Below are 26,780 nucleotides of genomic sequence, written 5' to 3' on the forward strand. Positions count from 1 at the left end.
CCCTTCTCCTCCTGCCTTCAGTCTTTCCCAGCATCAGGGTCTTTTCCAGTGAGTCAGTTTTTTGTATCAGGTGGCCAAAGTATTGGAGTTTCAGCTTCAGCATCACTTCAGCCTCCACTTCAGGTGGAGGCTCCCAAAAGACTGGTGTTGCAAGGCCTTGGTAAGCACTTGAAATTACAGAGTCTCATTTAGGTAATTTTGTTTCCAGGGCTTCCCAAATGATGTCAGTGACTAACAGAGTTGTCTCCTATCTCCAGAAATCAAGGTATCACTAAACAGAATGCACGGTATTTCTGGAGGAGATAGCTTTTATGAGGGGCTATTTGAGGAGGGCATCACTTGACTTGGGGCTACCTGACCATCACGGGTCATATTTTAACAGCGTTGAACTTGCTGTCATCAGTGCTTCATGAGGCTGGCTGCTACATGCAGCAGGGGGCCTTGCGGGATGGCTGGGAGTGCAAAGTCTCAAGACCATACCCGGGCCCCTGGAGGGAGGTGACTGGTGGAGGGAATCGTGGGAACTGGTTTTCTCGGGACTTCAATCCTGCTCAGACACTCACCATAGAGATAAGGTCATATTTGTAATTCCTACTTGTATGGGACTTTACATTTTTAAGTTCCAAATTTTATGAGACAAAACTCAACATGATTATAAACCAACGTATAGTCACATTTTGGGGAATTAATAGTATGCTAGGAATTATATTTCTTCTGAGGAAAGTGAAGTATGAGAGGGAAGAATAAAGGAGGAGATGGGGACAACAGAGGACAAGATGGTTGGATGGCATCACCGACTCAATGGACATGAGTTTGAGCAGGCTCTGGGAGCTGGCGAAAGACAGGTGGTGTGCTTCATTCCATGGCGTCACAAAGAGTCGGACATGACTGAGCGACTGAACAACAAGCCCCACGGATTCCAAAAGAATATTTTGGAATCAAGATACGATGTCTTAATTCAGCACTGGATACCCTCAGCTCCTCGTTACTCTTGTCTGGGCAATGCCTCCATATTTCCGTGTTTCACATGTTCCTACACATCTGTCAACCCCTCCATGTGTGTTGCCTGGGACACCATGTTTTCTCTTGCCGGGGGGAGAGGAGGCTCTCCACACAATGGATTTCAGGACACCAACAACACTTTACCAAATAGCCAACCGTTCAGAAACATCACTAGTGTTGTTTATTTTTTCCCTGCTCATCTTTGCAGCTGATTATCACTATAATTGGGAAGAACCGGGATAAATTCAAGAAGCGGGTGAGATTAAAGAAGAGTGCCTTGGCCACACAGCTCTCAAGGAGGCTATGAAGGATGCTAATCACTGGTCACACCTCCTCAAGTACATTATAATGAGTGCCCTTGGTGCTGCTAGCAAATATGCCCTTGGTAAGGAAATAAAATTGAGAAATAAAGAGATGAGCTACTCCTTTTTCAAAATTTGGGAGGTTCAAAGATAAGTACGAGAGAATAAACCAAACAGCAACAGGGGTTCTTCAAGAGAGGGTGGAAGTGGTGAAGTGGGGGAGCATTCGTGTTTCCCACCGACGTGTATGTGTGCTTAGCTGCTCAGTCGTATCTGACACTTTGTGATCCTATGGACTGTAGCCTGCCAGGCTCCTCTGTTCATGGAATTCTCCCGGCAAGAACACTGGAGTGGGTAACCATTCCCTTCTCCAGGGGATCTTCCAAACCCAAGATTGAACCCAGTTCTCCTGCATTGCAGGCAGATTCTTTACTGTCTGAACCAGCAGAGAAGCTCCTTCCTGTTTTCCACTGATACACTTCTGTATTGTTTGTCACAAAGGGCAGGTGCATGTACTGTGTGGGTGTGCAGTAAATATTTATGAATTAGGAATTTTGAGACATAAAAACTATACATGCATGCGTGCTAAGTTACTTCAGTCGTGTCCAATTCTTTGTGACACTATGGACTGTAGCCCTCCAGGCTACTCTGTCCATGGGATTCTCCAGGCAAGAAGACTGGAGTGGGTTGCCATGCTGTCCTCCAGGGGATCTTCCTGACCCAGGGATCAAACCCACATCTCCAACGGCTTCTGCACTGCAGGCAGATTCTTTACTGCTGAGACATGAGGGAAGCCTAAAAACTATACATGGTATAACCCTAATCTTAGATAAAATATAGAAAATATATCTCAAAATGTGATACTCTACCAATACTAGTTTTCTCTGTGATTTTAGGTGATATTTTGCTTATATCTTTTGTTAATTTTTGCATTTTTAAAATGTTTATCAGAAATGTGTATGACTTTTATCTTTTGCCTTTTACAAGTTACACATGGAGTTCATGGATTCTTCAGCAACAAGCATGATTGTACACGGATAATAGGTAGATTACAATGTAGATGTCTCCTTTTGCCCATTCTCTGCCACATCCTGCCCGACACTTCCACTAACCTGCCCATGGCGACTCCTGCCAACAATGTGGGGGGCAGCCGCTCAGCCTCCCTCCTCGACTTTACATTGCCATGTTCAGGAATCATGAGGTGTCACTGCCTCAGAGAAACCTTCTGTTTGGCCAGTGGGTAAAATCTACTCCTTATGCTGTGTTACTATCTTGTTTACTTTCCCCAGAGCTCTTGGAATTGTCAGTAGGACTGTGTTTATGCTTGTTTATTTTCTTGCTTAGTTTGTCTCAGCCCAGCAGATTGTAGCTCCATGAAGAAGGGACCTTGCCTTGTTCATCAATGTACCCCCAACGCCTCAAATAGTACACAGTCAGAGGTCAGTAAACATTTGTTGAATCAAGGAATGAATGAATATACATAGAAATCTTTGCCTACAGAAACAACTAGGCTTATACTGTATTGCCCCACAAATTGTTTTTTCCTCGGTAAGTACTACGTTGTGGAAATCTTTCCATGTCAGTAAATAAAGATCTACCTCATTTCTTTCAATGGCATCATACGATTTCATTATTCACTCAGTCAATGAATAATTCACATATTCAACCAAAGACTTACTCTGTGTCCTCTATATGTACTATTCTAGGCTCTGAGGATACAGCAGTGAAGAAAAATGGAAGAAGTCCCTGTTCTAGTGGGGGCGACAGATAAAAACTGAATAAATGAAATCCATGTGTTAAGAAGATCAACAAACAGTGTAGAAGGGCAGTGGGTGAGAGATATTTTAGTTAAGGGACCGGAAAGTCCTCCCTGAGCAGAGATGCCAATCAAGAGAGGGTGTGACCCAGGAGACGTCTGGGACGAGCATCCCTGCAGTGGGAGTAGCAGGCTTCCTGCAGACGAGGAAGCAGGAGGCCAGTGGCTAGTGTGGAGCCGAGGGTGGAGCAGAGGATGGCCTTATTACACAGGCCCTAGCAGGCTGCAGTGAGGACCTTGGGCTTCATCTGAGTGGGATAGGAAGCCAGTGAGTTGTGAGCAAAGGGAGCAGATGGCTTACCATGTTTGGATGCTCTATGAAAACTAGAAGAGAGGGCAAGAGAGGAAGCAGGCAGAAGAGCAGGAGGCTCTGCAGAATCCAGGTGGGAGATGGTGGGACTGGTGTCGATGGACTAGAGTGGTGGTGGTGGAAGCACTGAGAAGCGTGCGAGTCAGGGGTATGTTTTGAAACAGTGTCATCGGAATGTGCTGATGGATTAGATGGGGTGTGAGAGACAGGAGGTATTAGGGATGTTTCCAAGTCTGGCCTCAGCAACTGGACAGGTGATACTGCCGTTTACCAACAGGAACAGTGTACACACACTCTCATTGAGTAAATACTCAACTGTTGAGTGATAGTATTTCAGATATTTCTCTACGTTAATCATGCACTTGTAAAACCTAACATTCTTTTTCAAGTGGGACAACAGGGAATAGAAACATGCACATAATATGGCATTCTAAATGTGCTAACAAAGTACCTCAGCTTTAATTGAACGAAAATGAAAACCTCATTCCTCACCCTGATCATGGGATTAAAATTTGAATGATTCCAAGCAGATTTAAGCAGCTTGATTGTTTCTCTATCTTTATGGCTAGCTGCAAAGAAAATTCTGAAATACACCAGAGAGAATATGTCAGTCAAGTCTTTCAGTGATAAGAGACTCGCTGTGCAAATCCACGGAGAGGTGTGCCTGAGGGAAAGGCTGTGTTCCTGGTGAAGGGGAAGCTCATTGACAAACATCAGGGTGGGGTAGCAGGACCCGGCATCTCGCAACACTACTTACCTCTTGTTCTTCAAGGACCAGCAAGTCCTGTCAAATGAAGTTCAAAAAGTCAAGTCCAGGATTAATGGTGATCATTTTATGTTGACTTTTTGTGAAAGCCAAGCTTCATCTTCTGTCACTAACACCACTTTTCTCCACCTCAAAATATTCCATTTTTAAGCTAAAGTTTACTTATACTGTGTACTTTTTGGATCCAGTGATTTGTCAGAACTCTTTTCCCTATGCTGGAAGCTGGTTGCTCAAGCTTCCTAAGAGAAACCTACAGACACCTGATTACAACAGGGGAACTACTGCTGGTAAGTTTTACACATGCATGCATACACACACACACACACACACACACGGACACACACAGAGGATAGAAGGGAAGCTCATGAGTGAAAGGGAGAGTATGACAGTGTCTTTGGTGAAAACAGGCATAGAGGTATGACATAAATAGGCAGAAGGTTGCTATATCTCGTTTTCAGATATTCCTCTGCAGGATGATTCTACTGGCTGCCTGCTGCCTCCCGGACAGAACCCAGCCAGGCTGCCTCTCCAACCTCTTCCCATTTCACCCCACCTGGCAGGCCAGCTCCTTGAAGCTCAGCTCTGACACACAACTGTCACACTGTTAGTGATGGCTGCATTTATGAGTTTCAAGGGGAGAATTTAGAAGCGAAATTGATTGCAACTGCGAGACAAAAGTCTAGTTGCCATTCTTCTGATGGACCATTACCTTGATTATGACTCTAAACATTTTTCTCCCAAGGCAGACTGATTTCCTTTAACAGTAAGTCCTAAGAAAACAGGACAGCTTTCTGGATGCCTGCTATCCTCTGAATTTCTGAAAATGACAGACTCCCAGCCTCCATCTTAGTCAGTTCCCATCGGACTCTCAGGTGGGAAGTTCTTCATGATGAGAACCACTGGTGATTCTGGTTGGGATCCTAGGCTAAGAATCACTGATAATTTGCCATTTCTAACACTGTGGGCACATTATACAATTACGAAGCACAAAGTTCTGAGTTACCTTTTGTATCTCAGGGTGAAAAATTTCCCTGGGGCCTTTCTCGAATTTGTCCAGATTCATGGCACTGCAATAGAATGGACAGAGTGAGCTGCAGTGTGGTGGAAACTTAAATAATGTGGAGCCAGTCTTAGGTCCTCAGAAAAGCCAAGTATTATACCCTAGAAGATCATAGCTGGATTTCTAGAGGGGCCAAAGGAGGTAGGAGCCAACAAGGAGCGATCAGTGAAGGAACATATCTGAGTAACCAACCTCAGAGGCTGCCCCTGAGCACACTCAGAGAGAAGGGAGAAGTGGGGAGCACCTGCTGTAGGCAACCCTGGCTAATCTCCATGATTCTTACCTTTATTTACCAAAAAAAGAGATCCATTGACATTTACATAGTAATGAATGATAAGATGAAATGTAATTAAGATGACCTGACATGTCTTTCTTCCTTTGGTAATTCCTCTCTCACTAAGGACAAAAGGTTGTTCTTAACAAGATTATTCTTTTATGTTTTGCTTTGACCAAGCAACTTGAATTTCCTTGAGCTAAGTTCCTCTAGGACAAAACAAGGTAATTGAACAAAATGATCCCTGACCTCTTCAGCAAGAATCCTCATATCTGTAAATGAAAGGTAAAGCTAAAAGCTATATTTACAGAGCATTTACTATATGCCAGGCACCCTGCTAAATATTTCACGTGGATTATCTCATCCAATCTCTATGAGGCAAGTACTATTTTATCCTCACGTTGAGGATGAGGATATTGAGGCTCAGTAGTTAAAGAACTAGTTAAGGATAACAAAGCTGTTAAGTCATGAAGCCAAGATTTGAACTCAGCTTATCTGACCCAATAGTATGTATATTTTAATTTTTAAGTTTTCAAGTTGATGACTGTAACAGAGAATATCTTTTTTTCCATTGGCAGCAACTGTAGAAATTTTAATCTTTGCAACTTTAAAATACTTTCTTGCTGCAGCTTGCTGTGGCTATGAGTGGTGGGCCGAAAAGTGAAGGTCTCCTCAGATAACTAAATGAAATTAAAATTCATTGAAATCCCCAGTCTTTAAATATACAGAAGAAAGGAGCTGGAGAAACATCATTTTAGAAGAAGAAAATAAAAGGATTTTCAGAAATTTAGGCCAATATAATTCAAAGTATGACTCTTAAAGTTCAGATTTAGAAGCAGCAAGACACTTCAGTGCTCAACAAAAAGGTTAACCTCTCCATGGAGTCATTCTTAGCTCGGGCTTCAGACTGGCCAGGAGAAAAACCAGGGGGCCTACAGCAGAGGGGAGATGGTCTGCAATTCAAAGACAAAATCAAGCTTGAAAACAAGATACAAATGTTTTATTTGTTAATCTCAGGACCCTTTCATCAGCCAGTTGCAATCACTAATGGACAGTCAAGTTCATCACTGTAAGAGACATGCTGCCAAGTAACAGTAATAGGTGGGAACATGGAAAATGCCATCTCTGACCACCACCTGGTTGCAGATGAATAGAGACTAAACTACCAGGCCACCTGGATAAGCTCTCAGAGTCACACAGGACTAGTGTGTGACATTAGTGGTTGACAGCCCAAGCCCTGGAGTCACACGGATCTAGGTTTAAATCCCAGCACTGTGGTCTACCAGCTGTGAGATCTCTGTAAAATCCCTTCACCTCTCTGAAGCTCCAATTCCTCCTATGTAGAGTAGTGGTAGTAGGTGGTAATAATAGATATACTTTATGGAGCTGGCTTAAAGATTTCCTGACAATGCTTGTAAAACATTCAGCACAGTGCCTGACAAACAGAAGCTGCTGTTACTGTAACATCTTAGCTGGTGACAAAGCACCAGGCTGACCCGAGTGGCCACATTGCCAAGGGGAAGCTGACACCCAACATGGGGGAAAGAACAGAGGGAGGTGGAAAGGTGGGGGCATGAGAAACAGCTGAGTGCCGAGAAGTGAGCAGTTCCTTCCATTCATTTAGCTTTCTGTTTGGTGAAGAAAAAGCACGTTCTTCTCTGAGAAGCATTTGCTGACATCTGAGTTTCTATTTCCAACAAGAAAAATGAAAGGAAAAAATATTTCTTGATTTTCTTTACAAAATCAAAGTATTTGCACACGTGCAGGAAAGAAACAGGCAACATATGCAGGACGGAAATGCTTGACAGCAAATTTCAGAACCAGCCAGACCTGGACTTGAGCCTCAGTTCCACTACACAGCAGCTGTGGCTTTGTCCTCTTAGGCCTCCATTTCCTCACCTATAAAATGGGATAATAGTACTACCTGCCCTACAGGGTTACTGTGACTACTGAATTAGGTACTGTGTGCCAAGTGCTTAGCAAAATGTTTAGTATATAGCCAAGGCCCACAGAAATAGCAAGCTGACATCAGAAAGCTCATAGGATAAAACCCATTTATGATTGCCTGCTGTTGGGTTTCTGCTCACACATACTCACCTTAAGATGGACTTCACAGAAAGTGTTTTCGTGGGGCTGTAAGGAAGGCATATTTTCTGAGTACCCTAGAAAGTCAAAACAGCAAACCAGTGAGAAGCTTGGCAATTTCCATCCCTGGAAGAGTCTTACTTCGTCACATAAAAGAAACCCATGACTAGTCTTGTTCATGTTTCTTTAAGAGGCACATATATGAATAAATGTATCCTACGTTGGAAAAATTCTTAATCAGGCTCAACAGCACAGGCTCAACAACACCCCCCATCCTTCCAACCCCTAGGCATTTACGCTTTAAGCATCTGGACTGCTGGTCTCAGGTGTCTCTGGCATTGTGATGAGCAGATGAGCTGCCTAAACCAGAGAAGGGGTTTGGTCTCTGAGCCAAGAACTGGATCAGCCTCAAAGATCAGAATAAGAAAACAGTCTCTATGTGTTCAATAGGATGCAAATATGATTCCTCCAGGTCAAAAACTTTTCAAACTAGAAATCATCTGGCGCTTTCCAAGTTTTCATAATGTATACTTTGATATTTTTCTGTGTTTACTTATTTAAAGTCTGTTTCTTCCTCTCTGAATGAGTACCCACTGTGACTATCTCATAGAAAGTACTCAGTCAATACTGGCTGAAGGAAAGGGACTAAAGGAAGGCTTGCCTGAATGGTTCAGTCCCATGTCTAAGCACCCAGGACAGACAAGGCTAGCCTCTTTATAATCTCCCAAAAGTGGCAGCCACGCGGCACTGGAGCAGTGAGTGACCGAGAGGAGATACCCAACGTCCAAGGTCAGGAGTGAAGGCCATGAGGAGATACCCCACATCCAAGGTAAGGAGCAGCAGCTGTGCTTTGCTGGAGCAGCCGTGAAGAGATAACCCATGTCCAAGGTAAGAGAAACCCCAGTACTGAGAGAGGGCATCAGAGGGCAGACAGACGGAAACCACAATCACAGAAAACTAGCCAATCTGATCACATGGACCACAGCCTTGTCTAACTCAATGAAACTAAGCCATGCCATGTAAGGCCACCCAAGACGGACAGGTCATGGTGGAGAGGTCTGACAAAATGTGGCCCACTGGAGAAGGGAATGGCAAACCACTTCAGTATTCTTGCCTTGAGAATCCCATGAACAGTATGAAAAAGCAAAAAGATAGGTCACTGAAAGATGAACTCCCTAGGTCGGTAGGTGCCCAATATGCTACTGGAGATCAATGGAGAAATAACTCCAGAAAGAATGAAAGGACGGAGCCAAAGCAAAAACAACACCCAGTTGTGGATGTGGCTGGTGATAGAAGCAAGGTCCGATGCTGTAAACAGCAATATTGCATAGGAACCTGGAATGTTAGGTCCATGAATCAAGGCAAATTGGAAGTGGTCAAACAAGAGATGGCAAGAGTGAACGTCAACATTCTAGGAATCAACAAACTAAAATGGACTGGAATGGGTGAATTTAACTCAGATAACCATTGTATCTACTACTGTGGGCAGGAATCCCTTAGAAGAAATGGAGTAGCCATCATGGTCAACAAAAGAGTCCAAAACGCAGTATTTGGATGCAATCTCAAAAATGACAGAATGATCTCTGTTTGTTTCCAAGGCAAACCATTCAATATCATGGTAATCCAAGTCTATGTCCTGATCAGTAACACTGAAGAAGCTGAAGTTGAACGGTTCTATGAAGACCTACAAGACCGTTTAGAACTAACACCCAAAAAAGATGTCCTTTTCATTACAGGGGACTGGAATGCAAAAGTAGGAAGTCAAGAAATACCTGGAGCAACAGGCAAATTTGGCTCTGGAATACAGAATAAAGCAGGGCAAAGGCTAATAGACTTTTGTCAAGAGAACGCACTGGTCATAGCAAACACCCTCTTCCAACAACACAAGAGACGACTCTATACATGGACATCAACAGATGGCCAACACTGAAATCAGATTGATTATATTCTTTGCAGCCAAAGATGGAGAAGCTCTATACAGTCAGCAAAAACAAGACCAGGAGCTGACTGTGGCTCAGATCATGAACTCCTTATTACCAAATTCAGACTTAAATTGAAGAAAGCAGGGAGAACCACTAGACCATTCAGGTATGACCTAAATCAAATCCCTTATGATTATACAGTTGTCATGAAGTCACTCAGTCATGTCCAACTCTTTATGACCCCATGCACTGTAGCCATCAGGAATTTTCTGGGCAAGAGTACTGCAGTGGGTTGCCATTTCCTTCTCCAGGGGATCTTCCCAACCCAGGGATCAAACCCAGGTCTCCTGCATTGCAGGCAGACGCTTTACCATCTGAGCCACTAGGGAATAGCTACAGACGATTATACAGTAGAAGTGAGAAATAGATTTAAGGGACTAGATCTGATAGACAGAGTGCCTGATGAACTATGGATGGAGGTTCGTGACACTGCACAGGAGACAGGGATCAAGATCATCCCCAAGAAAAAAAAATGCAAAAAAGCAAAATGGCTGTCTGAGGAAGCCTTACAAATAGCTATGAAAAGAAGAGAAGTGAAAAGCAAAGGAGAAAAGGAAAGATATACCCATTTGAATGCAGCATTCCAAAGAATAGCAAAGAGAGATAAGAAAGCCTTCCTCAGTGGTCAGTGCAAAGAAATAGAGGAAAATAATAGAATGGGAAAGACTGGAGATCTCTTCAAGAAAATTAGAGATACCAAGGGAACATTTCACGCAAAGATGGGCTCAGTAAAGGACAGAAATGGCATGGACCTAACAGAAGCAGAAGATATTAAGAAGAGGTGGCAAGAATACACAGGAGAACTGTACAAAAAAGATGATCACGATGGTGTGATCACTCACCTAGAGCCAGACATCCTGGAATGTGAAGTCAAGGGCCTTAGGAAGCATTACTACGAACAAAGCTAGTGGAGGTGATAGAATTCCAGTTGAGCTATTCCAAATCCTGAAAGATGATGCTGTGAAAGTGCTGCACTCAATATGCCAGCAAATTTGGAAAACTCAGCAGTGGCCACAGGACTGGAAAACGTCAGCTTTCATTCCAATCCCAAAGAAAGGCAATGCCAAAGAACACTCAAAATACTGTACGATTGCACTCATCTCACACACTAGCAAAGTAATGCTTCAAAATTCTCCAAGCCAGCCTTCAACAATACGTGAACCGTGAACTTCTAGATGTTCAAGCTGGTTTTAGAAAAGGCAGAGGAACCAGAGATCAAATTGCCAACGTCCGCTGGATCATGGAAAAAGCAAGAGAGTTCCAGAAAAACATCTATTTCTGCTTTATTGACTATGCCAAAGCCTTTGACTGTGTGGATCACAATAAACTGTGGAAAATCCTGAAAGAGATTGGAATACCAGACCACCTGACTTGCCTCTTGAGAAATGTGTATGCAGGTCAGGAAGCAACAGTTAGAACTGGACATGGAACAACAGACTGGTTCCAAATCGGGAAAGGAGTACGTCAAGGCTGTATATTGTCACTCTGCTTATTTAATGTATATGCACAGTACTTCATGAGAAATACTGGGCTGGAAGAAGCACAAGCTGAAATCAAGATTGCCAGGAGAAATATCAATAACCTCAGATATGCAGATGACACCACCCTTACGGCAGAAAGTGAAGAAGAACTAAAGAGCCTCTTGATGAAAGTGAAAGAGGAGAGAGAAAAAGTTGGCTTAAAGCTCAACATTCAGAAAACTAAGATCATGGCATCTGGTCCCATCATTTCATGGGAAATAGATGGGGAAACAGTGGAAACAGTGTCACGACTTTATTTTTTGGACTCCAAAATCACTGCAGATGGTGACTGCAGCCATGACATTAAAAGACACTTACTCCTTGAAAGGGAAGTTATGACCAACCTAGACAGCATATTAAAAAGCAGAGACGTTACTTTGCCAACAAAGGTCTGTCTAGTCAAGGTTATGATTTTTCAGTAGTCATGTATGGATGTGAGAGTTGGACTGTGAAGAAAGCTGAGCGCCAAAGAATTGATGCTTTTGAACTGTGGTGTTGGAGAAGACTCTTGAGAGTCCCTTGGATTGCAAGGAGATCCAACCAGTCCATCCTAAAGGAGAGGAGTCCTGGGTGTTCATTGGAAGGACGATATTGAAGCTGAAACTCCAACTTTGGCTACCTGATGCAAAGAGCTGACTCATTTGAAAAGACCCTGATGCTGGGAAAGATTGAGGGCAGGAGGAGAAGGGGATGACAGAGGATGAGATGGTTGGATGGCATTGCCAACTCAATGGACATGAGTTTGAGTGAACTCTGGAAGTTGGTGATGGACAGGGAGACCTGGCATGCTGTAGTCCATTGCGTCAGAAAGAGTAGACATGACTGAGTGACTAAACTGCACTGAACTGAACAGATTTATAATCTGCAAAGGATTTATACTACACGTTTATTTAGCAAAGGAGATTATGACGTGGTCCATATGTAAAATTCCCTTTTTAACTCTAAAAGAATCCGCCTGTCAGTGCAGGAGATGCAGGAGACACGGCTTCCATCCCTGGGTCAAGAAGATCCCCTGGGGGAGGAAATGGCAACCCACTCCAATATTCTTGCCTGGAGAATCCCATGGATAGAGGAGCCTGGTGGGCTACAGTCCACGGGGTTCACAGAGTCAGGCATGATTGAAGTGACCAAGTGTACAGCACCATGGAATAGGGAGGGAGGATTCAGCCCAGCCTGGATGCTGGTAACATCACCACAAGCTGCCAACACAGATATAAAGCCCAGGGCTCATGGGATTGTGCCTCTGTACTTTTCTTCATGACAAAGAGGTAAAGCTCTTCTTCCCCATCACCTTTGTTTTGTGGCTTTCCGGGGTCACTCTCCAAGAAAAAACACCTTCCAGTCTATGTTTTCAGTGGAATTAACAAACGCACGGGAGAGTCAAGTACAAGTGCATATCCAGCTATACTAAGTGAGCACAGGAGGATACATGCATGCGTGTCAACATCAATCCATTTACCTAGCCTGGGTGTGTGTGTGTGTGTGTGTGTGTGTGTGTGTGTGTGTATGTGTGTGATGTCAAGAAGGACACTGCAGTGATTATCTCTGAGTACTTGAATTTTGATCCTCTCCTGTTTTACTTGCTGTATTGTCTGGATGGAATTTTTACAAGGGTGAATCATTTTTTTCCTTTGCATTTAGAAGGAACACATTCAGAGATGCGTGAGACAGTTTCGAGCAGGGTTTAAACATTTAGCTGTGTTTCTGTTTAACTGGAGAATGTGAGCTCAAGGGAAGAGGGAGGGAGCGCTGAGTCACCTGCATCTTTGGATTCCCCACAGCCTCCAGCACTGGCTCTGGGCCAGCAGGGGCTCAGTAACTCACCCCCATGCTGACGTCTTGCTTTGAAATGTTCAGCTCCTCACTGCTTTGCAGTGGGCAGCGAACATCTACCCAGCCCTGCAAGATTCAGGGCTGAGAGAAGAGTTCTGGATTTGGGCACTGGCACTACTCAGAGGGGGTTGAATGCTCCTGCCCATCCTAACTCCACAGTGGTCCCAGGTCTCAATCCCACCTCCCTGACTTCTCTCACCATCCAAGAGTCGTCCCAGAAGGCTCCTGTTCCTTCTGACTGCCCCCCGCCCCTCCCTCTACTCTCTACGTGGCCAGTTCCCTTGCATCCTCTGGGTCTCTTGAACATCAGCTCCTCAGGAGACGTCCCTGGACGAGCTTGCTTTGGCAGCCTCCCATATCATTCTCTGTCTTCATTTCCTTTAAGCGCTTACACAACTTATAAGGTAATCTAGACACTATCTTTGGAAATTAAAATAAGCAAAACTTTCCCTTGCATGTGCCCTACTCTTCCTCCGCAGAACCTGGCAACCGTCCAGAAAGTGAAGGGACAGTTACTTCCTGAGGGAAGAAGACCAGATTGAGAAACTCTTATTCCAGACAGAGGCAGCGGCAGTGTGGCACGACCCCTGGCTCCTGAAAGGGAGGCGGAAGGAAGGCAGAAGGAAGACAGGCAAGCTGAGGGGTTAGGCCCTGGGGCCCTGGGTGCCTGCCTCCTGAGGACAGACCTGGATGGGGGTGGGGTGGAGGGGCCGCAAGGACATCAAGGTAAGGCCTGGAGGCACCTGGACTAGCAAACTTCCCAGACATGGCCTTCCAGAGGATGTTCAGGTAGAACCTGTTTGAACACCCTGAGGGGTAGCTTCAGGCATGGCTGGTCAACAAGATTAGATATTGGAGATAAGGCTCAGGCCCCTCCCCTTCTGGCCCCAGGCCGAGAGGCTGGAGCACTTCCAGCAACTGGCAGAGACCTGAGATCAGGTCAGAGGCTTCCTGCATTTGGTGACTTCACTACAAGGAGCCAGTGGCCAGGACAAGGACTTCACGGACAGGCGTTCTCCAATGACCCCCTAAAAGCCAGGAGATTAGTTACATCTCAGAGGCTGCTCTTCTACAACAGAGACCAGAAAGAACCCAGAGGGTCCTGGGTGGACCTCCGGCCACTGTGAGGTCTCAGAAACCCTCTCTTATTGCACCCAAATATCACCTTCAAGAGGAACAGGGTTAGTGGACAGAAATCCGAAAGGCTGATTTTGTCCAGAAGAGATAGTCATCCAAGGAGAATGTTTAAGCCAGAAGAGACTGGAATACTGTAGTAGGCAAGCATAAAATAAGTCAGTGGAGGAGGGCAGAAAACAGCGTTTTTCTGCAGAAGATAAGAGGCTTTGGATTAAGGTACCCTCACTTCTCAGTAGGGAGCTAAGGAGAAAGATGATCATGCACGCTCTTGGGGAAAACTGGCACATGTCCCCCAGCACTATCTTATAGAACTGTCATTCAAACTTGGTTCAAGAGCAGCCATGCTGACGGCGAAACTAACCCCAATTGCACTGGCATCGGGGGAGTGGTAAGGCCAAAATTCTGCAGGAAATAATTCATGAGTAAGATCTAACTTTATTTTATATCAGATTTTTACCTTAAATCTGCTTAAAATTTTCTGAAACATAGATGTTTATATAAATAGCAGCAACAGAGTACACTGGTTAAGCTGGACTTCGTTAGTCATTAATCATGTCATTAATCATCCCATTAATGTATTCAACAGATATTTTTTGAGCTCCTCCTATGTACCAGGCACTGGGCTTGCTGCTAGGGATACTGAGGACCAAGCAGTTAAGTCCCCTCCTTTCATGGAGATCACAGTCTAGGGAGAGTGACAGTAAGGGTCAAAGAATGACATCTAGGATTAACTGGGCACAGTGATGACAGCTCAGCATGAGCCCTGGGTTCTGCCTGGTCTGCCACCTACTGGCATGTAGCCTTGGCCATGTTGGTTAAGCTCCCTAAACTGTAATAACACCTACGTATTCAGAGGACTTAGCTAGCATATGGCAAGTGCTCAGTAAGTGTTAGATTTCACTGTTATTACTATTACTATTTTTAATCATCACAAGAAGTTTCTAGCCACAGTTTACTCTGTAGTGGTTACTGGAAATCCTTTTTGGGCTTTTTGAAGTTGCTACTTTATTGCTCTCTATGTATGCATGTGTGCAAAAGTGTGTATATGTATATAAAAATTGCTGTTCTTTTAAGTTTCTGTTGTGTCTTTTCTAAAAAGATCTACATAGCAATTTAGATATCCTATGTAGCTGAGACAAAAATCAGCATGTGATTATTTAAATACTGGATTTCAACAAAGGTACCCATCAAGTGGGAATACCAAATAAGAGAACTAACATTTTCTAAGTGCGGTTTGTTTTATTGTTTGTTAAATTATATGCTGTACTCACCAATCCAAGAATAAAATGTTTTAACCTTCAGGCATCTAACCAGTTTAAGATTTGATGGCTTGGGACACTGGGTAAATTTTCAAGATCTCACTTAATGTAGTCTTGTTAGTACTCATCATTCTGTCAGCTACATCCCAGAACTTTCCCTACTTTACAAAGAAGAAAGTGGAGGCTCAGAGGGCATGAGAAATCTTCTCAAATCCAACCCAGATGAACTTGTTATTGAGTTTTTTTTTGTTTTTTTTTTTAACCCTACTTTGCTTAACTCCAATGCTTTGCTCTTTCCAGGGTCCATATTATCTCTAAAAATTTCTCTGAGAAGCAAAGAAAAAAAGACCAAGAGAAGCAGAAAAGGTAGAAGATGAAAGACAGAGGTCAAATCTAAGAATTACTAGAAAAAAAAATCAAAACAGGAAAGAAGCAACATTAATGAACATAAAAAAACTTTCCTGTGTTAAAGAAAGACCTGTGCCTTGAGTTGAAAGAGTCTGCTTTCAGCTCAGTGTCCAGAGCCCACCGTGGGCAGCAGGTATTTGTTAAACCTCAGGTTGCTTTTCTACCTCGTGATATTGATGAAAGGAGCTAAGCCTCTAAGAAATCCTAGGAGCACAGCTGATTCAGTGGTTGAGATTGGCTGGTGGAAACAGGGGTCCCCTAGGAACTGGGCCGTGTAACAGTATTATACTCCACTAAATTTTATTTCTTTTAGTTGAAGGTGAGTCAGCTTATCACTTTCAGTACCAGTAACAGCAAAGGTTAACACAGTCCTGTATTCCCAGAGGGCAGAGACTGAGGGGGAGGTACATGTCTGCTTAGTGGCTTATGTAGGAAAAGCTGATATTCAACTCAGAGCATGAAGGTCTCTCCTGCGAACAGAATAATCCTCAATAGGCCCTCTCAAAAAATCCTCGTAGGAAAAAAGCCAACAACGACACTGATTAAACTCTGGAGTGGTGCTGAAACTCCAGGTGCAGGTCAGACACTCACTGTTTTCCTCCAAAGGATCGCACGGTATTGAGGGACACGCTGATTGTTTTGGTCAGAGAGGGTCACGGACAGGAAGAAGGGGCTCTTCTCGGCATCGTTTCCAATGTAGTTCTGATGGACTGGAAAAGAGGAGGATTCAGAATGTGAAAACGCAGCTGGCTCCTCTGGGCACTGAGAGCAGTGGGCACTGCAGGTGGAAGCCAGCCCTTCCCACAGGATCAGAGAATGGTAATCTCCAGCCCAGCTCAGGACAGAACCTGGCGACTCTATCCTAATCATGCTTTCCAGGTATGGGCTCAGGAATGAACACGTGACCCGATTCTGGCCAGTGAGACAAGGGAAGAAGTGTGTCAAGGGGTTTCTGAGAAGTCTTCCTCACTGCTGAAGATGGCCTTCCCTTTTCCCTTGGAGATGATGGTGTCTAGAAATGATGCCTGGAATTATTGCAACCATCTTGTAACTCTGGGGAGGGCCAGCACAGACAACATCACTGAGCCTCTGACTCCAGCAACCCCAGAGCCTGCCCTATCTCTGGCCTCTTGCTCTCTCCCTTGAAATTTAAGCCAGTTGAGGCAACTGAAGGCATCCAAACTGATGGCACCACTTTTCTCAGAAGTTCTCACTACTCCAGGCAAAGGCTTTCAAGTAATTGGGAAGATAGCAACTCTCCCTCCATTTCTTTCTTTATAAAGAGATATGTCTTGCCAAATATATGAACTTAGAATAATACAGTGTCTGATTTTTAAAAAGATATCATTTGGGTCCAATCAAATAGCTCAAGTATCACATCTTCTACAAATAAATCAATAAAAATAAATTAACGAGTTAGCCTGACAAGCAATTTCTTCAACTCATTTCTAATCCTGCCATAGTGATTACTCTACCATTTTCACTACCATCTGTTGCTAACCATGCTCCTGTTTTCATCTTTCCATGTATCATCACGTGAGTCCTTCATGTCAAAATGTACACCACTATTCATGACAGAGTTCTTGGTATGTGCCAGGCACCAGGCTTACTGTGCCTCATTGATACTTCTGTTCAAACCTCCTAGGCATATACATATTAGTAACATCTTTGCTTTAAAGATAAGGAAATTAAGACTCAGAGAAGTGGGAGTAACTGGTATAGGGTCCTATATGGATAATACCAGACCCAGGAATCAGTCTGTAGTCCCAAGGGCAGGGATCATAACTACCTTTGCCAGAGCACAGTGTCTGGCACATGGCAGGTGACAAATAAACCCTGGTCACCAGAACCTATAGCATAATGCCTCTCTGTTCTGTATTGGCCCTGGAGCTCAGGGAATCGTTTCTCTCCTCATTACCTTGAATCAAGTGTTCAAGACCCACTGCAGACTGAGTACAGGCTTTGTTGAGTCTAAAGTTTTTTGTGCCCTGCAAATTTTTCTCATCTTGCAAATCACTTATTCAGACTACTTAATCCTCTGTAACTCCCCAGGGTCAAAAACAACTGGCAAAAAATTAAATTAAAAAATTAAAAATATAAGTAATAAATTTAAAACTGAGAAAATTTGCTAGGGCTGAGACTCGGAATTGAATCCTCAAATCTATAGAGGTTACAACTGACCTTGAAATGAAGTGCCCTAAGCTCAGTATCCTCTAATCCAATAAGTTTCACATATACAGGGTACCAGAAATTACACTGGCACTAATTTTCATTCTGAATATCTTTTCTTCCCAACCACTGGAATGGCATAATTACCTTGTCCTAAAAAATACTTGAAATACCATCTGGTGTGGTATTCTGGGTTCTCTAAGTGCACGTCTGTCCTTCGCCAAGTACCTGGCAGAGCAGTTGCGTTCTGTAATGGAACAAAGTTATGCCATTAAGAGACTTAGAAAGTAAACAAGGTAGCAATGAACCAGATGCCAAAGAAGCAGAAAAGTCACTGTTAAAAGCTTACGAACAGGGCTGTAACCACATGTTCTTATTAGAAAAGACACCCAGTCTAAACCCACATCATATAAATTTTCTGGAGGTCCTTGGGGTGGAGGAAAAAACACCAGGTGAACCAGTGAGTTAAGCGACTTCTAACTTAAATATAACTTGAAAGTTTTTTTCCTTTCTGGTAGGAAGCTTCCAGGATATCTGGAAGCTGGTGCCCCCTAGAGGCAGGCCCTTCTGATTGTTATCCCTGTAACAGGCACATTGCACCTGGAAAATATCCTGGCATCTTATCTGTGTTCATATTTTTTGTAAAATTTTAAAAAGTTATCACAAGTAACTCAATTGATGTGGAAAATATGGATAAACATAATGAATAATCTGAATCATTTGTCCAAAAATAATTATTATGAATGACTTGATATGGTTCCTTGTAATTTTTTCCCAACATTTTCTTAGCAAAATGGAATCATACTGAATGTACAGTTTGAAACTCTACTGACATCTCTGTTGCACCATGTGCCAGACTACTGGCAGATTCTTTTCTCATTCTGACATGCCTCTAGAGATTTACTAGACATTTGTGGTCAGTGGTGCTTTCTTTATCATGCTGAAGAAGTTCCCTTCAATTCCAAGTTTATAAAGAGGCTTTTCTGAGAAATGGATATTGAATTTTACTGAAAGCTTTTTTTGGGCAATGATTGAGCAAATAGGTTAAATGGGGAAAATCACAGTAATGTAATGAATTACCCTAATGGCTCTTCTGATACTGAATCATTCTTAGATTTCTGAAATACACCCTTCTAGGTATTCTTCTGATATACTTACTGTTGGATTTTAAAAAATGGCTATGTATCATATTTAGTAGATGAATCTATAGGTTTCTTTTCTGTATGTATTTCTGGCATGCCTTCAGGGTTACATTACTTTATAATGTAAGTCAGGATGCTTTCTGTCTTGCTCACTGCTCTGGAAATACTGATATTCACGGAAAGAGCTCTACATGCCAGGTCCTAGGTCACACACTTTACATACATCACCTCCATAGTGTCTCCACCAACTCATGAAACAGAGTTGATTTTAGCCCCCTACTTTCAGATGAGGAAACTGAGGCTTAGAGAGGCTAACTATGTTGCCTAAGATGGCAGAGATAATAAGCAGTGGAGCTGAAACAAATCAAATCCAATGTCAGAATTTTTTCTTTTTTTTAATCTTAACCATTACATCATCTTCTGCATGCTTTATTTAATGTTCTGCCTTTTTAATCTACCAAGGGGTAAAAAGTAGGCTAAAATTTCATATCTATCTATCTATATATATATATATATCTTTATACCCAGGTGTGCCAGTTGGTAAAGAATACGCTTGCTAATGTAGGAGACACAAGAGATGTGGGTTTGATCTCTGGGTAGGAAATATCCCCTGGAGTAGGAAATGGCAACCTACTCCAGTATTCTTGCCTGGAAAATTCCATAGACAGGGGAGCCTGGTAGGCTATATTTCATGGGGTTGCAAAAAATCAGGCATGACTGAACACACACACACACGCATCCACACCCATATATATAACTTTCTATTTGGCAATAATTTTAAACTTACATAAAAACTGCAAGAATAAGAACAGTGCAAAAAGCATCTGTCTTCCCTTTACCAGATTTACCTACTGCTAACATTTTACCCAACTATCCACTTGTTCACTACTTTCCCTCTACACACACACACACACACTTTTTCTGAACCATTTAAGACTAAGTTGCATAAATAATATCCCTTTATTCTTAAATACCTCAATGTGTATTTCCCAAGAAGAAGAATATCTTTTTACATAACCCACGATACAGCTTTATCAACAATTGTAAATGTAACCTTGATATAATCCTTTAATCTGTTATCTGTATTCCAGTTTTGTCAATTGACTCAACAGTATTGCTTGAAGCATTTTCATTTGATTGTCATGTCTCTTTAGACTCCTTTAATCTGGAACTTTTCCACAGGTTTTCTTTGTCATTTGTGACACTGACATTTCTGAAGAATGTAGCACACACATACCTCTTATTTTTCTTTTTCTTTTTTTAAATAAAGCACTCCTCATTTGGGGTTTGTATGATGTTTCTCTGTGATTAGATTCAAGTGATGTGTGCTTGGTTGGAATACAACATAAGCAAGGATTGTCCTTCTCAGCAGATCAGATTTCAAGATGTCCATCTGTTTCTCATTGGTGACAGTAATGTTGATCATCTGCCCAAAATGTTGCCTCTCAGTTTTGACCTTCTGATGTGATTCGAGAAGAGCATATAATTGGATTTTGTTCCTCATAGAATCTCTGGCTGATTCATTGTCAAAAGCTATTCGTTTTATAACCCTAAACCATGGGCAGTGCTCCTGGTCCACAGCTCTCTTCACTCTGCCACCATGTAGCACACAGCTATGACATCACCTGGAGTCCAGCAGTCAGCCTCAGGCATCATCTGACCAGACATTGGTGGGGTCCAGCCACGGCAACTGGCCTTACACCATCAGACCCACAGTGTATGGTGTGTGTCATGGTTCCAAGGCCCTGGATCCTAGAAAGCATCAGCAGAGACTGGAGAGGAAACTCTTCAGTCACCAGGACACTTAAGCCTCTGGAACCTCCAACACTTGCATGGCTCAGAGAGCTTCTTTAGCATCCCCAGTGATTTCTGATGGGCATTGAGAATCAATGCTCTATACCAAGGGTTCTAACAGAACCCAGAGGGAGCATGAACTCGGTTGAGGAAAAAAAAATCTTTCTTTTCCCCAGCTTTCAACTAAAATTCAGCATTTCATTCAATTATGAATGTATGCAAAAAAAAAAAAAGTAGAAGGAACAGGCTTCATAACCATGTCACCAAAAAAAAAAAAAAAAGAAAAATCACAGATACTTTCAGAACTCATCCCAGTGAGTGCAGATCTCTCAAAATACTGCTCAAAATTACAACAGTTATATCTGCTGCTGAATTTGTTATTTAATATATTCATTGAAAAGCATGTATATTACAGTATTATAAATTAGGTTTAAAAGTAATTTTTATAACTATTTCAATACAACTGTTTTATAATTCCATGTATCTTGTTTAAAGCATAAAAAAATATTATTCTGAGGAGGGGGTTCAAAGGCGTAGAAAATGTCCTCCGACTCTAGACCCTCTGCAGCCCTGAATCTGCAGACTTGCCTCCTAGTGCTCTGAGTGTTGGCACCAGCGGAGTGGTGTAATACAGGTGAGGCAAGAGGCAGCATGCACCTGGGAGTGAGAGATGGGACTCTGGCCAGTGTCACACCCCAAACCTCCATTGAGTACAAACTGTCAATTATGAGTTCTTTTTTTAATGATCAAAAAGATACCTATTTAACTTTCATCTTCACAGAATACTAAACTGGGGAAAAACAACACCCAAAAAGTTGTGAGTCTCGTAGAGCAAGACACTTCCTGTCCCTTGTTAAAAGCACATATGATGAGGTGTAAAGAGTAAAGACAAGAAAACATGCAGGAACTGACAAAAGAAATGGAGGCTAAGCAGAAAACAAAAAAATCCCTCTGCTCTGGAGCCCAGAAGAAAGACTTTGAAAACCAGTTCCAATTCCTGATAATAAGCAGCAGTAGACAAGAAAGTGCACAAGTCTTTAGTGTACAGTGAAATGATTTTCAATCGGGGAAGGCAACGGCACCCTACTCCAGTACTGGAAAATCCCATGGACGGAGGAGCCTGGTAGGCTGCAGTCCATGGGGTCGTGAAGAGTGGGACATGGCTGAGCGACTTCACTTTCACTTTTCACTTTCATGCATTGGAGAAGGAAATGGCAACCCACTCCAGTGTTCTTGCCTGGAGAATCCCAGGGATGGAGGAGCCTGGTGGGCTGTCGTCTATGGGGTCGCATAGCGTCGGACACGACTGAAGTGACTTAGCAGCAGCAGGATATATATATACACATATATATATATATCCTTGTGGGCTTCCAAGTTGGCATTAGTGGTAAAGAAACTGCATGCCAATGCAGGAGATGCAAGAGATGTGGATCTAATTTCTGGGTGGGGAAGATCTCCTGGAGGAGGTCATGGCAACCCACTCCAGTATTCTTGCCTGGAAAATCTCATGGACAGGGGAGTCTGGTGGGCTATAGTACATGGGGTCTCAAAGAGTTGGACAGGACAGAAGCAAGTGAGCACGCATGCACATACACCCTTTGTAACTACCTGATCAAGACAGAGAAGCTTTTCAGTACCCCAGAAGGCTCCTTCATGCATTTTCCCGGTCAACACTCAATCACACTCTGAAAGGTAAGCACTGTTGTGGCTTTTATCACCATAGATTAGTTTTACTTACTCTTGAACTTCATGGAAACCAAATCATATCATCTGTATTCATTTGAGTCAGGTCCTTTGTTCTTAGACCTTACGTGTGTGACATCCACTTTATCAGTGAAGCAGTAGTTCAACCTTGCCTCACTGCTACACAGCAGTCCACGTATGAACTCCAAAATTCATGTATTCACTTTCCAGTTGATGGACATATGAATGGTTTCCAGTTTTTGGTAATTAAGAATAAAGCCATGATAGGGACTTCCCTGGTGGTCTAGTGGTTAGGACTCTGTGCTTCCAATGCAGGGGCCACAGGTTTGATCCCTGGTTAGGGAACTAAAGATCCTACATGCCACATGGTATGGCCAAATTAAAAAATAAATAAAACTCACACACAGAAAAGAATACAGCCACAGTGAACTCTCTTTTCTGTTGGGTGTACATCCTGGGACCCAGAGGATACAGACATTCAGTTTGAGTAGATATTATCAACAGTCTCTAAGAGGAAGGCACCAATTTACACAATTATCAATAAATAGAAGACTTCCAATTGCTCCACATTCTCTGGTCAACTCTGAGCAATTCAGTGCTTTAAATTTTAGTGGTTCTAGAGTAGGTGTGCATGTGTGCCTGCTACGTCGCTTCAGTCATGTCCAACTCTTTGCGGCTCTATGAACTGTAGCCTGCCAGGCTCCTCTGTCCATGGATTCCCCAGGCAAGAATACTGGAGTGGGTTGCCATGCTTTCCTCCAGGGGATGTTCCCAACCCAGGGATCAAACCCACGTCTCTTATGTCTCCTGCACTGGCAGGCAAATTCTTTGCCACTACCACCCTGGAATGGGTGTAGTAGTACCCAATTGTTGTTTTAGTTTTACAATAAATTTTAACTATTTTAAGTATGACCTAAATTTTAGAGAAGATTCCAAAGATATAGAAACTTCCTACAGCACTTCAAGGTGATGATGAAATATTATTTACTTGATATCAATCAAAAAGAAAGTTAGGAGGAAATATTCCGATGAATACATTTATCAGACAACCAAACTTTAACACTGCAAATACCCATACTAATTGTATCCCTTTTTAGATAATCATTTGCTAGAAGGTATTGTGGAGCAATTAACTCAAATTCTTCTATACTGCAGACTTGCCTGAACACGTCCACAGGGTTGAATGAGTCTTGAGACTGAATCATTTCTGCATTAGATTCCAAAACCCACAAAAGCTCCTTGTTGAGTTCCTTGTTTTGTTTTGCTTAACCACATATACTTGTGGGATGTGAAGGAAGATGACTGTACATGGCCAAGATACTGTGAGGAGAACTTAATAAAAATCCATGTGTAATACACCCATTTTATCTGAATGCTCTCTAATATTTGACTTTAAGCAGGGAGTCCACATAACACAAGCACTCCGACTACAAATGAGAGCCACAGTTTCATGTGATGCCTGTCATTTTTCAGAGTTCTTTCTAGAGTGAGTTTAATTAATGAGCAAATGTTTTAAAACTGATTTGCCCTCACTTTCTAGGCTAAATTGCAAAAGAACACTGGCAATAAAAAGATGGATCTTTAAAATAATAAACTAAAAAATGTCAACTTGCAAATATAAATATAAGCTGGTTGAAGAAAGTGAAATCACATGAAATTAAAATCCTTTCTTTCTCCCAACCCCCATGTCCTAATCTACTTTCTTTGCCTATAATAACCATGTCATCGGATTGGTTTGGATAGTCTCAGGTCCTTTTATGCATTTACAAAAATGTGTTTATACGTATGCACACACATTCACATACACACATATGAACATAGACACACATAACCCACTTTCATAAGTGGGGCAGGATTATAGATACTACACTAAAACTTCTTTCACTAAGAAAAAATCTTAGATTCTTGTCAGTACCTACAGATCTACCTTGTTCTTTTTAACGATTACATAGCTTTTTAAAAAAATTAAACACTTCAGTTGAGTATAGATGCAAAACCTATGTAAACATAAAAGGGCCTAAAGTAGAAAGTTAAGGTCCTCTAACTTCTTCCCTGACCTCCCATTTCCACTCCATAAGCAATTACTATTAAATTCTAAGGTGTCCCTTTAGAAATTTTCTTGCATATTGGCAAGCATGCTTACCTTTTTTGTTTGTTTTTAAGGAAATGGGATATCAAACAAACCATTCTGGAGTTTGCCTTTAAGTCTAGTGCTGTATGGTGAACGTTTTCCTACGGTATTACATTTACCGCTACTTCATTCTAACAGCTACTAAGCATTCCATTGTATAAATGTATCATGATTTTCAAAATCATTCCTCTACTGATGGAAACTGAGGTTGTTTCCTGGTTATTTTTTTCCTATTTTAAAACAAAGCTTCAATGCACATCCTAGCAGTAGAACTGCTGACCAAATGGCATATGAATTTTTTCTTTTTCTTTTTTTTCTTTTATATTTTGGCCATGCTATGTGGCATGTGGGATCCCAATTCCCCAACCAGGGATCCAATTCACACCCACTGCATTGACAGTGCAGAGTTTTAATCACTGGACCACCAGGGAAGTTTCAGTATATGTGTCTTTAATAATTACTAATTGCCTTCCCAAAGGATTGAACTCATTTACATGTCCCCCAACAGTGTGTAATCCCATGGACAGAGGAGCCTGGTAAGCTACAGTCCACTGGGTCCCAAAAGAGTCTGACATGACTTAGTGACAAACAACAGCAGTGTGTAAGAGAACCATTCCCGTGCTAAGGAAGATAACTGTAAAAAGCTGAAAGACTGTCCCCCTGATTCATCATATACTAATTGCTACACACAAGTGAGCTGTAAGGGAGGTCTCCAGTGATCTACCCGAGGGTCAAATTCATTTTAATTAATAACCTGAATGAGTACGCAGATGGCAGGATAAGCACATCTGAAGGTAATACAAGATTCTCAGGGGGGTAAGCCTATTGGCTAACAGATGACAGATCAAGATGTCAAAAAAAATTTGATAATTAGCAATTATGGGACACATGAATAAGATTAAATTCAGCCTGGACAACTGTAAAATCCTACACTTAGGTACAAACACAAATTACACAAGTACATGGTGGAGAAGGCCAGGTGCTATAAAGTAGCAAATCTCTCTCTCTTTTTTTTATCCAGCAGGCGATGGAGGCTCAGCAACCTTGAATCCTTATCTGGTAAGTGGCGGAGCTGAGGTCTGAACCCAGGTTTGTTTGACTCCAATACATCTCCACTGCAGCATGAAGTTGCCTCACAGTGAAATAACAGCACACATGGAAAAGACTGGGGTGGGGTAGGGGTGGGGTTAGTATACTGTAGGTGCCTAATGAGTCCTCAGGCTTCGTGAAAAGAGGAGCGTGTGCATAGCAAGGAAGAGAAGGAGTCAGCCTCTGTGGCAGTGTGGGGCGAGCCCGGAGCTAGCTGCTCATTCCTGAGCACTTCCCCCTAAAAGATCCATTAACATGCTCCTCACATGTGTCAAGGAGCAGTGGCAAGGGTGATGATAAGTGGAACTGAGTCCACGTCTTAGGAGAAAAACAGCAGATGTCCTGGAATGCTGGAAAGCCTGTCATGTGGAAGAAGGCTCAGCCTTACACTAAAGGCTCCAGAAACTATAAATAGAAACTCTGAGTGGAAAATAAAGACAGATGGATGCTGTTCAATAGAAAGAACTTTCTAGCAAAGAGAGATGCCGAAAAACGTAATGAACTTTAGAGTTGTGGTACGATGGGAAATATATATTTGGTCTTTGGTTCCTGGCACAGAGCTCCTAAAGCCCTTGGAACTTCCTGAGTAATAAAGGTGACATGGGCATCTTTTGTCCAAATGAGGCAACTCTTGGTGGGCACCCAGCTAGTTTCAGGATGGGGCTGGCAGCTCGAAAGACCAAGCTTGATTAGAAGCTTGGAACTTTCAGCCCTACGCTGCAAACTTTGGGGAGGGGAGAGGGGCTGGAGATCGAGTTAATCAACAATGGCCAATGATTTAATCAACTAAACCTAAGTGAGTTTCTGGGTTGGTGTGACATCAAGGTGCTGGGATGATGGTGGACTCAAAGAGGGACAGGAGCTCTATGCCCCACCCTCGATCCCCTGCCCTCTGAATCTCTCTCGTTTGGCTGTTCCCGAGTTGTATCCTTTCTAATGAATAAGTATGGTAAGTAAAGTGCTTTCCTGAATTCTGAGAGTCACTTCAGTGAATTAC

General features: G+C 42.6%; 1 protein-coding gene and 1 non-coding gene across 4 annotated transcripts in view; one reads left to right on the plus strand and one right to left on the minus strand.

Annotated features, from left to right (window-relative positions):
* The window catches only part of GARNL3 (GTPase activating Rap/RanGAP domain like 3), a 164,794-nt gene that overhangs the window by 57,514 nt on the left and 80,500 nt on the right, over window positions 1–26,780 (minus strand). For all 3 annotated transcript variants that reach the window (XM_070378964.1, XM_070378965.1, XM_070378966.1), the window contains 5 exons: window positions 18,071–18,170; window positions 16,346–16,464; window positions 7,628–7,692; window positions 5,200–5,263; window positions 4,188–4,214 (listed from right to left, as the gene is read on the minus strand). In XM_070378964.1, coding sequence (XP_070235065.1) covers window positions 4,188–4,214; window positions 5,200–5,263; window positions 7,628–7,692; window positions 16,346–16,464; window positions 18,071–18,170 — 375 coding nt within the window. The remainder of the gene's footprint in view (window positions 1–4,187; window positions 4,215–5,199; window positions 5,264–7,627; window positions 7,693–16,345; window positions 16,465–18,070; window positions 18,171–26,780) is intronic.
* TRNAG-UCC (transfer RNA glycine (anticodon UCC)) lies at window positions 22,836–22,908 on the plus strand. Its single transcript has one exon. It is a non-coding gene; the product is annotated as a tRNA-Gly (tRNA).

The sequence above is a fragment of the Bos mutus genome, chromosome 11 (genome assembly GCF_027580195.1).
Source record: "Bos mutus isolate GX-2022 chromosome 11, NWIPB_WYAK_1.1, whole genome shotgun sequence".
Taxonomy (NCBI): Eukaryota; Metazoa; Chordata; class Mammalia; order Artiodactyla; family Bovidae; genus Bos; species Bos mutus.